This window comes from Engraulis encrasicolus, chromosome 21 (genome assembly GCF_034702125.1).
Source record: "Engraulis encrasicolus isolate BLACKSEA-1 chromosome 21, IST_EnEncr_1.0, whole genome shotgun sequence".
In the NCBI taxonomy this organism is placed as follows: Eukaryota; Metazoa; Chordata; class Actinopteri; order Clupeiformes; family Engraulidae; genus Engraulis; species Engraulis encrasicolus.
The window spans coordinates 2,405,313-2,421,909 of NC_085877.1; the positions used below are offsets into that span (position 1 = coordinate 2,405,313).

The window sequence follows — 16,597 nt, forward strand, 5'->3', positions numbered from 1 at the left end:
CTTGTGTGATGTCATAATACTGTATCCATATAATGAATATTCATACATTCTTTAAAAAAAGAGAGAGATAGCTTACTAGAAGTAGCTTACAAGATTATGTAGATTTCACTATGAATAAAACTAAGCACTGAAAAGAGACTCGTGAGACTTGCGTGCAAACTGTTGATTGCTTGAAACAACTCAAAAGGGACTCGTGAGAGACTTGTGATGTCATTTGTAGCTCTTGATGCTGTTTGTGGCCATAGGTCTAGTATAGCCGGAGACGATCTAAATGCAGAATAGAGAGTCTTTGGTATAGCTACTTGACCCTCTCGTCTGTTTTAAAGGAACAGTCCACCTCATTTCAAGAAATTGCTCATATGTAGTTAAGTCCCTGTAAAATATGACAAAACAGGATTTTTCGTCTATGTGTGTGCATTGCCCAGCTTAACATAGCCAAATTAAACACAGCAATATAAGTCTATGGGAGCAAACAAAACATCAGCAAATGTACTTATAAACTACTTTAAAATACAATTTACCATAGTTCAAAGTAGCAATTTAATCCCTTCCTGTGATCACTTGTGGCTTGGTGCTAATGCTCCCATTTGAATCGTTAACCCCTTGCCAATACCCACCTCTACCCATAATCCACACCGTTCCACCAGTGGAACACAGTCAGGGCGCATGTCACGCCACTGAGATCTGTGTCTGTGGTGATAGCCTATAAAGGATGGTGCTTGCTCGTAAATACACACATTAATCCAGGCAGACAAGTTTCCTTTTATTTTTTACTTTTTATTGCAGAAGTAGTAGTAGTAGTGTGTGTGTGTGTGTGTGTGTGTGTGTGTCTTGTGTGTTCTGGTCTCCTCCTCCTCATCTCTTTCCTCCTTCTCATCATCTCTTTCCTCCTCCTCCTCTTCCTCCTCTTCTCCCTCCTCCTCCTCCTCCTCCTCATCTCTCCTCCTAATCTCTCTCCTCTTCTTTCCTCCTCCTCCTCCTCCTCATCTCTCCTTCTCATCATCTCTCTCCTCCTCTTCCTCCTCATCTCTCTCCTTCTCCTCATTTCTCCTCCTCCTCATCATGCCAAGCTCCCCAGCGAGACAGCAGGGCGTAGGAGACAGCTCAGTTCGGGCAGACACGGCCCTTGTAGGAATTTGAAGTGGCCCATTGAATGAAAAAGGTTTCCCACCCCATGTCCTACACCTTCGCCCGGGGCAAGCAGCTGGTGGTGGTCAACGCCGGCATGACGTCACTGCTTGCCTGCTGCTGGGCATGGGGGAGCTGACGATAAAGTTCTTCCCACTTCTCCGGAAGACGGACCCCTCGAAGCGCTACTGCGTGAGGATTGTGCCGAACTGCTTCCTGGTGCTCCACAGCGAGGGGTCGGAGCCGCCAGTTGAAGGCAAACTGGCGAGCCTGACGGCCGAGATTTGCACAGAGATCGAGAGGAGGGGGCTGAGCTACGCTCGCAACCTGGAATTGTTTCGAACCAACGGCATGCCTTGGCTCCACCTGGTCCACCATCGCCTGCCTGAGGAGCTGCAGAAGGACTGAACATGCAGACAGCCGACTGGTCTCCTCCTCATCATCATCTCTTTCCTCCTCCTCATCTCTCCTCCTAATCGCTCTCCTCTTCTTCTCTCTTCCTCCTCCTCCTCTTCCTCCGCCTAATCTCTCTCTTCTTCTCTCCTCCTCCTCTTCCTCATCTGTCTCCTCCTCTTCCTCCTCTTCTCTCCTACTCCTCATCTCTCTCCTTCTCCTCATCTCTTCTCCTCCACCTCCACCTCCTCCTCTTCCTTTGCCTAATCTCTCTCCTCTTTTCTCCTCCTCCTCCTCTTCCTCATCTCTCTCCTCCTCTTCTCTCTTACTCCTCATCTCTCTCCTTCTCCTCATATCTTCTCCTCCACCTCCACCTCCTCCTCCTCATCTCTCCTCCTCCTCCACTCTCCTCCCCCAGCAGCAGCAGAAGAAATGGCCTACCCTCCTCACTGCCCTTCTCCATCTCTTCATTCTTCCTGCCTTCTTCTTCTCCTTTTTCTCCTTCTTCTCCTCCACTTCATTCACTTCCTCCTGTTCTCCCTGAGCTGAGGCTTTGTCCTCTCTGCATGCCTCCATCTGAGAGAATGGGGAAAATATTTATACTTTAATCCACATGGAAGTTGTCAAATATGCAAAGTCAAGTCCCTAACTATGACTAGCCTACTTTTCTAATACTGTCTAGCACAGAAACGTGCCACAGCAACGTATTAGACCCCTGAGGGGTTGCGTCTAATGTCAGACCATAGGTGCTAATGCAGATGGGCCCTGGGTGCCTGATGAAGACCCTACTGAGTTGAAACGTTGTATGACTTCAATGAACCTGCAAAGCAGAGCTGGAATATTGTGTGCGGACTTCTACTCTTTCTATTATGAATACAGTCTGACTTGTACCTTGCACAGTTTGCTGAGTGTGACTTCAAACACCGAGTTGGTGGAAAGTGCTGCATGGCGCATCATGGCGGGGTCCATCAGAGGGGTGCAGGCTCGCGAGACAGCAGGGGAGGGGCAGAGTGTAGGAGACACCTCACTTCGGGCGGACATGAGGGCCTCGGAGCCCAAAGAGCTGCTGAGGGACAGAGCAGGAGAGGAGCATGCAGACAGCCGACTGCATGCAGAAATGGACCCCAAGGAGCTGCTGAGGGACAGAGCGAGGGAAGAGCATGCAGACAGCTGACTGCATGCGGTCATAAAGTCCTCAGATGAGGCCAATGACGACGAGATGGAGAGAGCAGGAGAGAGGCATCTCTGGGCTCCGTAGCGTGGCTGCCAATCTTCCACACCATCCACCAGCAGTGGCAGGCTCACAGATCGCCGTACAGAGTACTCATAGACCTAAGTGGAAAGGGGGAGAGGAGAACTTCATGAGGAAAAGTATTACACAGTACATCTTGCAGTGTTAGAGAGTTTATTTAAACACTCATAGCCTCATTTTACTCACTAAGTGTTGAATTAACACTAGGAAATGTACAGTACTGTGCACATTGATGAGTCATTCATGATTTCTCATCCTGAATTCTGGACAGTTCCCCACCCCAGACATACAGCATGTCCACTCATCCTAATTGTGAAGCCGGAAATTTCTCAATTCATCAAATTGTAAAGGCTAATATTTCTTCTCCTGTGTTTTTAGACTTGACTGACATTTGTTTCTTGCCTATGTTGTCATTACTGTCAAAACTAGAAAGAAAGTGCCCAAACATTTATTTTCTGACAGGTTAGGTTTAGGCATGGGTTTTGGTCAAAGCACACTTTGACATTGGTCTCACATAGAAAATCGGGGTGGAGAACTGTCGACTTTACAATATGTTTAACAGGTAAACGTGGGGCTAAAGAATTGTCTCTTCTCCGCACTTGCTACAGTGAGTGTATTGTAATGTAAAGGACATCATCACTTACCTTCACAGGATAAACAGCTGGACATGACAAGCATCTCCTTGCTTCCTCTATTCTAAACTGAATGACGCAGAGACATTATGGTCAAGCCTGATTATCAGTGAGGAAATTATTATAAGGAATGTAACACACTAAGAGCTGATAAAATCCACCCATATCTTTATATGTATCATAATATAAAATGAGTATTCTACACTGTAGTGGTTGTATCAAATGTAACTTCTTGACTTGAACATTTTTACAACTTAAAAAAAAGAATAATGTTGCCTATATTACAATGATTTTCTATAGGTTAACTATTGTTATATCTCAAAAAATCTGTGTAACATACCATACTCAATGAAATCGTGATATGAGAGTGAAAGTTAATTGATAAGACATAAGATCATCTCTTTGTTGCCTCTGAATGTTGACTATTGATCACTCTGAGCAATTTGAGGGCTTTAAGAATGTTGTGACATCACGCAAGACAATTTTCTACTGTGATGTCATAATACTGTATCCATATGGAATGAATATCCCTACACCTTTTTAGAAAGAATGTTGTGATATATTCTAGTGTGATGTCATGATACTGTATCCATTATTAGTAGAGTAGAGTGGAGTAGAGAAACGTTATTGATCCCCAAGGGGAAATTCAGGTGTCAAGTAGCTACATAAAAACAAACACTGACACAGAAACAGACACAGACACATACACACATACACAGACACAGACACAGACACACACACACACACACACACACACACACACACACACACACACACACACACACACACACACGCACGCACGCCAAGAGGTTCCAGATCTGGGCCAGCTCTGGCATCTCAGGCAGTCCAATCCCCAATAATGATGTCCTTCTTAGTGTCCTACTGTATACTGTTAAACAGTTGAATGGCCCAAGGAACAAAGGACCTCCTTAGCCTGTCTGTCCTGCAGGTGAAAGCACGGAGTCTGTGACTGAACAGACTCAGTTGGTTAGTGAAGATGGCGTTAAGGGGGTGATGCTGATTGTCCATAATAGAGTCCAGTCTGCTCAGTGTTCTACTCTCAGCTGTTGAGGTGAGTGACTGCAGCTCCATGCCCACCACTGACCCCGCTTTCCTCACCAGTCTGTCAAGGCGTCCAGCATCTCTCTTCCTAATGCTTCCACCCCAGCAAGTCACAGCGTAGAAGAGCACACTGGCCATGACACCCTGGTAGAACATAAGCAGAAGTTGGCTGAGGAAATAGAGCCTGCTTTGGTCTTTCCTCTGAAGTGCATCAGAATTTGTGGACCAGTCCAGCTTATTGTCAAGGTGCACTCCTAAGTACTTGTAAGTACCGACAGTATCCTGTCAATTTCCTTTCACCCTTTTATCACTTACATTCGCCACTCTCTTCTCTTCTCTTCTCTTCTCTTCTCTTCTTCTCCCTCTCTTCTTTCTTGATTTATTACAACGTGCATTCGTGTAAACAGAGTGTGCGCACCTGTTGATCTTCTAGGAGTTTGTCAATACATATGTTGTGCTTGTTGTGAATGATTTTCGTGAGATTTTGACCATCTATATAGGATTTATTACCAAAACACCTCTGGGGTCATTTATGACCCCGAGAGGATCCATGAGATACTCAACATTATAATGGCCATTGTTGTTGTAATTTTCAAACTCTGATTTTTGTATTTTGTTTCTTTGGGCAAGCCATGGTCAGCAGACTTAAAATATTCATAATATAAACATTTATAGTATTAAAATATAATATAGCCTATTATATAAATAAATAGGGCACCCCTGCGATAGCCAACGAAGCATATTGTGAGGGCACCCAGGTAGCATTTCCTATGTTATTGCTCCATATTTGTTGATATCATGGCACAGTGGTCCTAGACACATGATGAGAATATGAAATGGAAGTCATCCTGATGAACAAAGAGGGAGGAAACAAGTCATCAGTGTAGAAATCAATGGCATTTTTAGAATTGTCCTTATTATATGGCTATACAATGGCTGAAGCATCAGTTGAATCATTTCTTTGCTCTAATATATATGGAAGACACCTTTTCACAGCTGCAATGTCCAGAAAAAGTTTCAGAGAAATTTTGAGTGTGCATATGGTTATATGTTTGAGACATGGTTTTGTCTATGTAAATTATTCTAAAATAATTCTCTGATCTTGTGATTTCATGAACCCAGAAATGTTGAGTGGCCTAAAGTTCTATTGCAGAAATATAATCCATGGGCCTAATGGATAGAATTTAGCTTGGTTTCCCAAAGTTTCATGTTGAGCAATTTCCATAATTGGCATAAATATACTGTAGGCCTATTATTATGGTAAGATTACAAGTGAATAGGCTAAAAAATGTAAATGATAGATATCATCATGAAACTTTCTCAGTTGATTACTGATGAGAGAAGAAAAAAATGTATTGGATGTTTTTTGTATTTTGATGTTTACATATGCAAATGAGGGCATACATCGTATTTAGCATATACGTATGTAAGTGTAACAGTACAATTCCACATCCAATAATATTTATATGTGTGTTTTATTTTCCATATTATATGTATTTATTTTGTGTTATTTATGTTCACAATATGGTTGTAGTGTTCTGCTATGGGTGTAGGCCTACTCTGTTATTGGACCGTTAGGCCTATTGATGAGGGTTCCCTTTTGGAATGTTAAGAAGGGGGGACGTTTAGAAAGGGGGACCTGCCGGCAGTGTTGCCAATTTAGCGACTTTGTCGCTAGATTTAGCAACTTTTGGCCACCTCTGGCGACAAAAAAAATCATCTAGCGATTTAGCGACTTTTCAGGCTCAATCTGGCAGAATCTATACTAGCGACTATTTCGCTTGTCTTGTGAGAGGCAAATCAGTCTCCCTCCCACGACACCACACAGTGCATTTTCAGTGGCGGGTAGAGACAGACGTGACACATGATGCACCACAGTGGATGCACTACGGTGTGGCAGCTTTTGTGGGGAGCGTACCATTGTTCCCACGCCCCATTGGTCCCACAGCCCATTGGTCCCACGGCCCACTGGTCCCACAGCCCATTGGTCCCACAACCCATTGATCCCACAGCCCATTGGTCCCACAACCCATTGGTCCCACAGCCCATTGGTCCCACGTCTTTTTTTCATTATTTAGGCCCATTGGTCCCACAGTCCATTGGTCCCACAGCCCATTGGTCCCACATTGCTTTTTTATTTGAATTTTTAGGCCCATTGGTCCCACGGGACTCACTAATTCGACGCCCTTTCGGTACTTACCGCTTACGTCATACGACCCTAAACCTAACCTAAACCTAAACCCTAACCCTAACCTTAACCCTAAACCTAACCCTAACCCTTACCTTAAACCTAACCCTAACCTTAACCCTAAACCTAACCTTAAATTGCTTGTTTGAAATGTTTGATTACCATGTGAAGTACCGAGAGGGCATCAAACTAGTGGGTCCCTTGGTCTCACAGCCCATTGAAGTGTTTGTGATGTGGGACCAATGGACTGTGGGACCAACGGACCTAAAATTAAATAAAAAAATCTTAGTGATGTGGGACCAATGGGCTGTGGGACCAATGGGCTGTGGGACCATTGGGCCTAATTTTGAAAAAACGCAAAAGTCTTAGCAATGTGGGACCAATGGGCTGTGGGACCAATGGGCCGTGGGAACATTGGGCTGACCCCCTTTTGTGATACGCACTGGAATTCTCATACACATGTGCATCTGCTTGTATGAGGCTACGGCCAGCGATATGGGACAAAGGTATGACAGGAACCAACTGTCAACATAAACCGAGATTACACAATCTTCGATATGGTCATTGGTCACCAAATGTTTTGGGACTGTCATTTATGTTATGCATGCACTTTGGAATTAGAACAGTCTTGTTGTTACACAGGTATATTTGATTGACCTCAACTGTACGGCTCCTTGGGATATGCATACCGATATGACAAATTTAAATGAGCACTAGCAGGCTGGCCGCACCGACCGCAGTGAATCCCGGGCACTGGCGACAAAAACTCATCTAGCGCCTTTAGCGACTTTTTGGTGCATCTGCCGACTTTTTAAAACGTGCATTTTCGGGGACAAATTCAGCGTTTTCCCACATAATTCTGACTCTGCGCCACGGTTAAGCAGGGCTGCAGATTAGCTCTGATCTCCAAAAAGTAGCTAGCACCGCCCATTTGTACTGTGGACGAAGGCACGTGGGCACGTTTTCTGTAGATTTTTTTTTTCTTACGTTTTCTGTAGATCAGCGCTCCGTGCGTGGCACTGTGACGTCATACGTAACGTCATTACGTCATCTAGCGACTTTTCAGCAAGCTCATAGCGACTTTTGACTGATTTTCTTTTGGCAACACTGCCTGCCGGAACCGGCAAGTCAGTTTTTACCTCAGGGATTGTTTTTGAGATGTAAGTGTTGTGGTCAGCCGAAATAAACATTCAACTCGAACTGTAACCCGTGTCTCCTCGCCTCGTCTGAACTGGAGTGTCTTATGGTTGGTAACCAACTTTTAAGGGTTACAGACTGGTGGCAGCGGTGTTTTTTCGTTGTTATTCGTTGTTTTGATATTTTTTTTTTCGGTTGACCAGTGGGCTAGTTACAGCGGCTAGCTGAGTGGAACGTTGGACTTTGCTAATCGTTAAAACTCAGTGAATGTTTTTGTACATCGGGCGGCAAACAGAAAATGAGCTCCGATGAGGAAAACCCGCCGGCTCTCCCTCAACTTTTTCTCTCATCTGAATCCGGGGGCAGCGGGGACACCGTTGAGGCTCAACTGGATGGATCTGCCGTACAGCCTGTACGATATACTGCTGGGGACCAGCATACATCCAGGGTGATTCACTACAAGGTGGACTTGCCTCCATGTTTCCATGGTGATGGTAAAGACAAGGAAAGTTTTTCTCTGTGGAAGGCAAGGCTGGAGCTCGCGGTGCGAGCATGCCCGGCTTCTCAGCAGCAGGATTTAGCCACTATCTTGCCAACTAGGCTGAGCGGCGACGCCGTGGCATTTTGGCTTTCACTTCCACCTGCCACACAGACGGACTATGATGCTTGCGTCTCCCGACTGACTGATGTGTTTGGCGGTAAGCAATTTTTACAGCATTTCCAAACTTATGTCATTGCCTGTCAACGTCTACCGAAAGAACCGCTGGAAGTTTTCGCCGCGGAGATCAATAGGCTGATTTTCGAGGCTTTCCCTGGCTATGGACAGCCGGCTATAGCTATGGAACGGTTCCGCCGGTTTGTCGCTGGATTAGACCCCGTGTTGCAAGTGAAGTGCTACAAACATGGGGCCACTACACTGGAGCAGGCTCTGGATGTGGCATGTAAATGTGAGCGAGCTCAAGAGGCACTGCGACTCGCGCAGCCACAGTGTGTGGGCGTCTCTCCCCCTGCCAGAGTCCTGCACGGGTCCATTTTTTCATACCCAGACCCACCCATGCCCGTGCAGTGCATTACCCACCCACCCGTACACCCGTGGTAATTTCAAAGTTAAATCCGTACCCACCCGGACCCGTTAATATTCTACCCGTTACCCACCCGTGCCCGTGAAAAGATACTTCAAATCGAAAGTAGGCATGACGTGACTGATGTCATAACGGCTGCGGTGATATCAAAAATAGGTAAAATAGATAGATAAATCTAAATTAGGGGTGTGCATTTGATTGATGGACTCCCACCGTCATCCATTGAAAACATGTAGCCTAAATTCCGCCGACGTATCATAAAGAGTTCAATAATTTACAGTGGCCTTCCATCTACAGCACCGGCAGGGGGGGAGCAATAGCTTGAAAATGCTGTCGAGTGTAGGCTACTCTGAACGTCCAGCAGCACGTTCAGGAAGAGGGAGTCTGTGCGTCTGTGACGAGAAATATTTCTCACTCCCTTCCCCTCCTTCTATTCTCGTGGCACGGCAAAGTAAACCCCACTGAACCGTTGTTCACTAGTTGGGCTGCATTAGAACTAGTTAGCTGGTATTGTTGACAGACAGTATCCCGATTCGCACGGCTACAGGGGTGGCTTTTACTTCGGAAAAGTTTGTTTTACAAATCCGAAGCAACGCCATATGAAACGACCCCCAAATAGTTGCAGATTATAGTGTAGTGAGCCAGATAAAATCGCTTCAGGTAAAGAGTACTCATAGTTTACTTCGCTTGTTAGCTTATCATTATTAGCGTTATATTGAAATAACCTGCCATTGTTGACGCGGACATTGGCAAACAGCTAGGCATTACAAGTAGCTTACCTTGCAGAAGTTTACGCTGGCCAAATCAGACGCAAATAGAGTTCTTCAGTAACGCGGAAGCATGTAGTAGATTGTAGTCTTTAATGTTAGCATTTAAGGACTTCCTGGTTCGTATCGGCTTCCGGCCTCCATTGAGAATGAATAGGGGTAAATTTCAAATAAGCTCCGAGTGCAAGCACGCGCTTAGCGAACCCCCGCAAACTGTCGAGGGTGTTAAAAATAGGCTGTAGGTATGACATGGTTGATCATTTTGTGTCAAACTTCGACATAAATACGATGTTGCGTCCATATGCTAAACCCGGAAGCTTTTGGCGACTACAGAAGCGGCGCCTGTATCTAACGGCATGTACGTGCGGAGGGTTGTACCCATGGCAACCAAAGGAAAGTATGTAGTTCGGAAGTTTTAATGATCAGAAAGGGGTTAGCAATATTGAATTATAATCGTCATGATTTAACATGTGAATACACCAACATGATGATACGATCCGTTCCACTAATGAGAAAGTGATGCGGGGACACGCTAATGTTCGTTGTTGCCGTGCAACTTATATTTTTGCCAAACCTGAATCTCTATGGCGTTTTGCAATGTAAAAAATCGCCATCGAACCGGTAGTCCAAACGCCGCATACAAGTTGACGTCAAGGCTGAAGAGCTCTATTGATGTGACATTATTCCCGAACAGTTGCAGATGACAGTCCATGTTTACAAAACCATCACCAATTGCAGATTTACAGTGTCAACGATTTATTTGTGAATGCCCAATGCCCATTCCTGAAATGCACGAGATGCGTGGCTTCTCCCTGGCTGTGTGTGTGTCGTGTCGGCGGGGGCGGGACGCTTTCAGACACACTCGTGTTGGAAATGAAAGATAAGCATCGTATTTAGAACTACCAGAGAAATTAGAATACAGGGGAGCTGTTAGGTTAATTTAATGTAACCCTGCAGTAGTTTTCATTTGTGACATTCGAATATTCGGGCACATTCCTAATCTAAATAGATAAAAATCTAAATCTAAATAGATAAAAAAGAAAATAGCCTCCTAGTACTATGACCATTTTGATTGACGTGCTACCCGAGCTATCCACCCGTATTTTAACCTACCCGCCCGCATACCCACCCGTGAAATTTCAGAACGTTAAAACCTCGCCCGTTTGGGCAACTATTTACCCGTACCCGTGGGTACCCGGGCCGTGGGTACCCGACCCGGTGCAGGACTCTGCCCCCTGCTGCCAGTTCTCCTGCCTCGTCGCAGCCTGCTGCACACCTCACAGCCATGGTGTCTTCCGGTCCAGTGTCATCAGTGGGTGTCAATTCTGACATTCTATCTGCTATCAGCCAACTCTCAGCAGAGGTCCGTACCTTGAAGCTGGCAGTCACCGACTTGAGCCACCAGAAGTCGTCACCAACCAGTCCTGAGGTGGTCAGGCCGAGCCAGCGTTCACCAGAACGGTCTTCTCACCGCCAGAGTGGGGCAGCCTTCTCTCTGCACGAGAGAGACCAGCACGAGCATCATCGCCACCGTTCTCCAGACCCCAGGGGACGACGATACACCAGCTCTCCTCCATCTTCACCATTCTCGGGACACCGGCGCTCCTCCGGCAGCTGGGACACCTACCACCAGCAACAGGGTGCCGACTTCCGTCGCCAGGGCAGTTCATCACCTCGCCGTCTCTACAGTCAGCATGACGACTACCCCCACCGTCGCTATGGCAGCCCATCGCCTCATCGTCTCTCTGGTAGTCGGGATGACTACCACCTGCAGCAGAGCCCTGCCTACAGTCGCCACAGCAGCTCCTCACCACCTCGTCCTGCATGGCTGGGGTCCTCTGGGTCACGGGGGTCCTCACATCGCCGAAGCTACAGCCCAGCTGGTTCCGGTGGTCGAGAACCATCCTACGATCGTCGGGAGTCATCAGGGTACTCCAGGGGACCATCACATCGCCGAAGCTACAGCCCAGCTGGTTCCGGTGGTCGAGAACCGTCCTACGATCGTCGGGAGTCATCAGGGTACTCCAGGGGACCATCACAGCGCAGAGAACACAGCCCCGCTGGTGCCACAGCTCGTCGAGAGCCATTCCATGATCGTCACCACGTCAGCTTCACCATGGAGGGCCACGAGCTCCAGGGAAACGAATGGTAGCAGGCACTGAGGCCCAAGTGACTGCTGCTGTTCCAGGAGGGCCCGCACCACGAACTGAACTGGTAACATCTAATCACAGTTCTACTCCATTTGTTTTTGCTGTCATTGAGAACACTGCTGTTGATGTATTTATTGACACAGGTTCAGAAATATCTTTGATTAGTGAATCACTGAGAATGTCCATTCCCTCTCTCATGAGGAAACCTATGCAGAAGTCTTACATTCTAGCTAAATCTGTCACTGGTGAACATCTTGATACTCTGGGGATGCTTGACATTTCCATCAGACTAGGTCAGGAGGTTTTTAACCATAGTGTTCATGTTGTTAGGAATTCTTCTCAGGCTGCTATACTGGGGTGGGATTTCCTGTGTCAACACCATGCCATTGTGAATCTGCAAGACAATCGCTTGGCCTTCTGGGGTTGGTCAGTACCATTTTTACATGCATCTCAAAAGGCCCCACTGAAATGTAGTGCAATTACACTAGCCCCCTTCACTGTACCTGCCATGTCTGAAATGAATGTTTTGACAAAAATTCAGCCATCTGTAGGCGAACCGGAGCTTGTGTGTAACTACACAGGGGTGTTAGAGCCGGATACTGTTACATGCCCAGGTCTCTTTGTAGCCCGCACCGTTACCCCAGTTACAAAAGGTGTAGCTTAGATCCGAGTCATGAACCCAACACAGGATGACTGTCCTGTACCTGGTAGCACCCGACTTGGGGATATTCACTCTCTCGTTGAGCAGAAGGGGGAAGAGTTCTCCTTGATTAAAGCTATTGTAGCTCAAGTACAGTCCCAAATTGAGCAACAATCACCTCCACTGCCGGTTAAACTCAACCACTCAGCTCTGAACAGCGAGCAATTACAACAGTTAAAGGATAGTTCCGGCGTAAAATGAAAGTTTCACCATCGCTTTCCCATGCCACATAATGTATCTAATGATGAGCCATTCCGGGCAATGCCGCGCCGTTATGGAGTTAGCTAATTTTAAGCTTTTTGGTGAAAAACGCAGCCAACGCATCACGGCGGGGCCAATTATAAACCTATTCTTTTCTGATGTTTCCCCGCTATAAACAACTTCAAAAACGCTACACACTTCATCACAAAGGTTTCGTCAATCAAACCGAGGCACAGAGAATGTCATCGGACCACACAATCTTTCACTGGCCAGTGTTTTCAGAGGTGTCTCACTGTTGCAACTCTCTGACCCGGATGCAGGCTACTCAATCAGGTGGCTAGGTAGGCTACACATGGTCCGCGGTTCGCACCGGCTGCGACCGTAAAATGAAAAGCTGGAACCCCGACCGTTTTCACCGACTGCCACTGTCTAAACCAGCCATATTACGGGAATGGCTAATAGCATTAGAAGTGGACGAAACCCGGAGGGATCGCTACTACCGTGTGTGCAGGCAGCAGATTTGAAGAGTTGCATGGCGAGTACAGGTAGGCAGACTACTCTTACAAAGTAATTGCAACACGGTATGATATAACATGGATTCAGCTTTGTAATAACACACCACTGGTGGTGTACTTACATCTATAAGAGTACTTCTAGTACGACTTTATAAATTCCTCCAGCCCTCCTCCATTGCGTAATGGTCCATCTGACCTCGCGCGCCCTGGTCATTAGAGTCCACTTCACTGAAACTACTCTAGCATGCTTGACATCAACCACATCGAATGCATCAGGTCGCACAATTTCACAATTTCACTTGCCATCCCGCGCTAGTTTGTTTTGACAGTGTATTTATCTCCTGTAGTGGGCTACATTTACTGTACCTGTAGGCTATGCCTTCCCAAAACAGAGTGCTTGCTGGCAAAGACGCGCGGTGTTGCAACCAGTTTCACAGACAGTCAAGATTCATGAGCCAGACACATTTACACATGTTTCTCTCTCTTCAAACATACCTCCATAGCCATGCGCCTTTTTGACACAGCATTCCTCTTTAGACGGTTTCGTTTAGGTGTTCCATCTCCCTTACTCTTCTTGTAGCCATCATCCATCATCCTCGAAATGCTCCCTCCACACACGGTAGTAGCGATCCCTCCGGGTTTTTATGTCAGTTTCGTCCACTTCTAATGCTATTAGCCATTCCCGTAATATGGCTGGTTTAGACAGTGGCAGTCGGTGAAAACGGTCGGGGTTCCAGCTTTTCAATTAACGGTCGTAGCCGGTGCGAACCGCGGACCATGTTTAGCCTACCTAGCCACCTGATTGAGTAGCCTGCATCCGGGTCAGAGAGTTGCAACAGTGAGACACCTCTGAAAACACTGGCCAGTGAAAGATTGTGTGGTTCGATGACATTCTCTGTGCCTCGGTTTGATTGACGAGACCTTTGTGATGAAGTGTGTAGCGTTTTTGAAGTTGTTTATAGCGGGGAAACATCAGAAAATAATAGGTTTATAATTGGCCCCGCCGTGATGCGTTGGCTGCGTTTTTCACCAAAAAGCTTAAAATAAGCTAACTCCATAACGGCGCGGCATTGCCCGGAATGGCTCATCATTAGATATATTATGTGGCATGGGAAAGCGATGGTGAAACTTTCATTTTACGCCGGAACTATCCTTTAAAGGATCTGCTGAGCCAGTACTCAGATGTATTTAGTTCGCATGAGCATGATTTTGGCCGTACCGACCGTGTTCGTCATAGCATACGCACAGGAGATGCGCCACCTATACGACAGAGAGCGTACCGAGCCTCTGCGCATGTGAGATCTGAAATTGACCGACAAGTCCAAAACCTTCTGTCGCAAGACATTATCGAGGAGAGTTGCAGTCATTGGGCTTCGCCGGTGGTGTTGGTCCGAAAGAAGGACGGCACATACCGCTTGAGGAATGTGACAGGGAGAAAACTGCTTTCAATACAGGCAGTGCGTTGTATCAATTCAAGGTCATGCCCATGGGTCTTACAAATGCTCCCCCTACATTCCAAAGGCTCATGGAGCTCGTTCTCAGAGGATTGCACTGGAAAACATGTCTTATTTATTTAGAAGATGTTCTCGTATTTAGTCGAACATTCGCTGAGCACTTGGGTAGTTTGGAGGAGGTTTTCAACCATTTCCGTGCCGCAGGCCTCAAATTAAACCCCCACAAATGCCACCTGGCTTGCAAGGAAGTTTCGTTCCTCGGGCATATCGTGTCCAGTGAGGGCCTGCAACCAGACGCCAAAATTCTTGACAAGGTTCGTAACTGGCCTACCCCACGGACCACCACCGAGGTGCGTGCATCCGTAGGGCTTTGTTCGTACTACCGCCGCTTTGTTAAAGGCTTTTCAGACCTAGCTGCCCCTCTCCATGTTCTTACTCAGAAGGGTGTTGTGTTTCGTTGGTCCACTTAGTGTGAAGATGCCTTCCAATCTCTCAAACATGCCTTAACAAGCCCTCCGGTCGTTGTGTACCCAGTATTCACACAACCTTTCCTACTATACACTGACGCTTCTCAGGACGGTATAGGCGCTGTATTGGCCCAACGGCAGGATAGGAAAGAACGTGTGATCGCCTACGCCAGTCACACGCTATCGTCCTCGGAAAGGAAATGGTCTACGTACGACCGAGAGTATTGGGCTATAGTTTGGGCGGTTCGCCACTTCAAACACTTTTTGTCTGGTACTTCGTTCACCATCGTCACCGATCATAAACCCCTTTTTAATCTGAGGAAAGCCACCGTCGATAATGACCCCACAGGCCGTCGTGCGCGCTGGCTGCTCGAGCTGGATGTGTATGATTTCTCTGTCATACACCGGGAGGGGAGACAGCATGCTAATGTTGACTCGTTGTCTAGAAGGCCTGGGTCACCTGACAAAAGCACTACCGTGGTTCAGTGTGTCCTGGGTAGTGGTGCGTCGCCGATTTCTGTCCCTACTCCCAGGGTTCCCACACGTCCTGGAAAACCTGGAAATTTAGAGATGTGTTTTCAAGTCCTTGAAAGTCCTGGAAATTCACCAAATGTCCTGGAAAAAAAATATTTGTCCTGGATTTTTTTCCCTTCAACTTTTTCCCGATTTTGTTTGTGGTATAATTTTTACTCTTCTCCGAGTCTAGACATGACGATTCAATTTATATCCACCTATTGAATGCATTATTGTCCACACACACACACACGCAGTTTGGTCAGGTTGCCATCTTTGATTGCACTTATACACAGTCATATTCTTTGACTCAGTGTTGCCAAAAGTCGCTAGAAGTCGCTAGTTGGCTTGCTGAAAAGTCGCTAGCTGATATCATGGCGTTATATATCTCTCGAAAACCTGCTTACGGTCATAATAGGCCTACAAATAGGTAGTGCTAGCACTTCCTTACAAAAAATTGTACTGCTATCTTTTTTGGAGATCAGAGCTTTCAGTCTCACTAGCCACTTTGAAAGCTAGTTTGATCTTTGGTGTGACATATCACAGTAGTCGCATCAATTGTTTGTATGCAAGAATATTCCAGGGGAAAAGAAACTGGCAACAAAACTGGCTTGCAGAAAGACAGGAACCACTGCCCACAATGGTTGGTGAGCAAAAAAGTCAAAGTCAAGTCTTGTGGAGAATTCATTTAAATCCAAGTACACTAATTTTTGCGATAAGAGAGAGACTATTAAGGTATTAATTTCTGAGATAATGTGACATTAATGTGAGTTTACATTGCACTTTCATTTAATTCCGAATAAACGTTTTGTGGATCAGAAAGCATTTCAATTGAACAGAGGCTGCACGTGCTGGGCTAGAGAAATTTGACATAGGGGTGTGGTCGCCAAGCTCCAGCAGATTCCTACTAGCGGGACAGCTGGTGATCTTCAACCGCAACCCAGGTCAATACCTTT

General features: G+C 46.4%; 2 protein-coding genes across 3 annotated transcripts in view; one reads left to right on the plus strand and one right to left on the minus strand.

Moving 5' to 3' along the window:
* LOC134438025 (disintegrin and metalloproteinase domain-containing protein 19-like) overlaps nt 1-16,597 on the plus strand; it is a 257,510-nt gene that overhangs the window by 94,238 nt on the left and 146,675 nt on the right. The window contains exon 4 of the mRNA XM_063187613.1: nt 15,697-15,740. Coding sequence (XP_063043683.1) covers nt 15,697-15,740 — 44 coding nt within the window. The remainder of the gene's footprint in view (nt 1-15,696; nt 15,741-16,597) is intronic.
* On the minus strand, nt 1,906-3,810 carry LOC134437639 (uncharacterized). Of its 2 annotated transcripts, none has more exons than XM_063187125.1 (4): nt 3,746-3,810; nt 3,418-3,474; nt 2,413-2,844; nt 1,906-2,097 (listed from the first exon to the last, which is right to left on the minus strand). In XM_063187125.1, exons 1-4 carry the CDS (start codon nt 3,746-3,748, stop codon nt 1,906-1,908), a joined length of 684 nt encoding a protein of 227 aa, XP_063043195.1. In that variant the 5' UTR covers nt 3,749-3,810. The 2 variants fall into 2 exon arrangements, with proteins under 2 accessions (XP_063043195.1, XP_063043194.1); XM_063187124.1 differs by having other exon boundaries at nt 2,413-2,853; nt 3,746-3,809.

Excerpts from the sequence above, each read along its gene's own strand:
- LOC134437639 (XM_063187124.1), bottom strand. Across the intron at positions 2,854-3,417 it reads CAGCTGTTTATCCTGTGAAG|GTCTATGAGTACTCTGTACG; the intron begins GTAAGTGATGAT and ends CTTTCCACTTAG. Across the intron at positions 2,098-2,412 it reads CACTCAGCAAACTGTGCAAG|ATGGAGGCATGCAGAGAGGA; the intron begins GTACAAGTCAGA and ends CCATTCTCTCAG.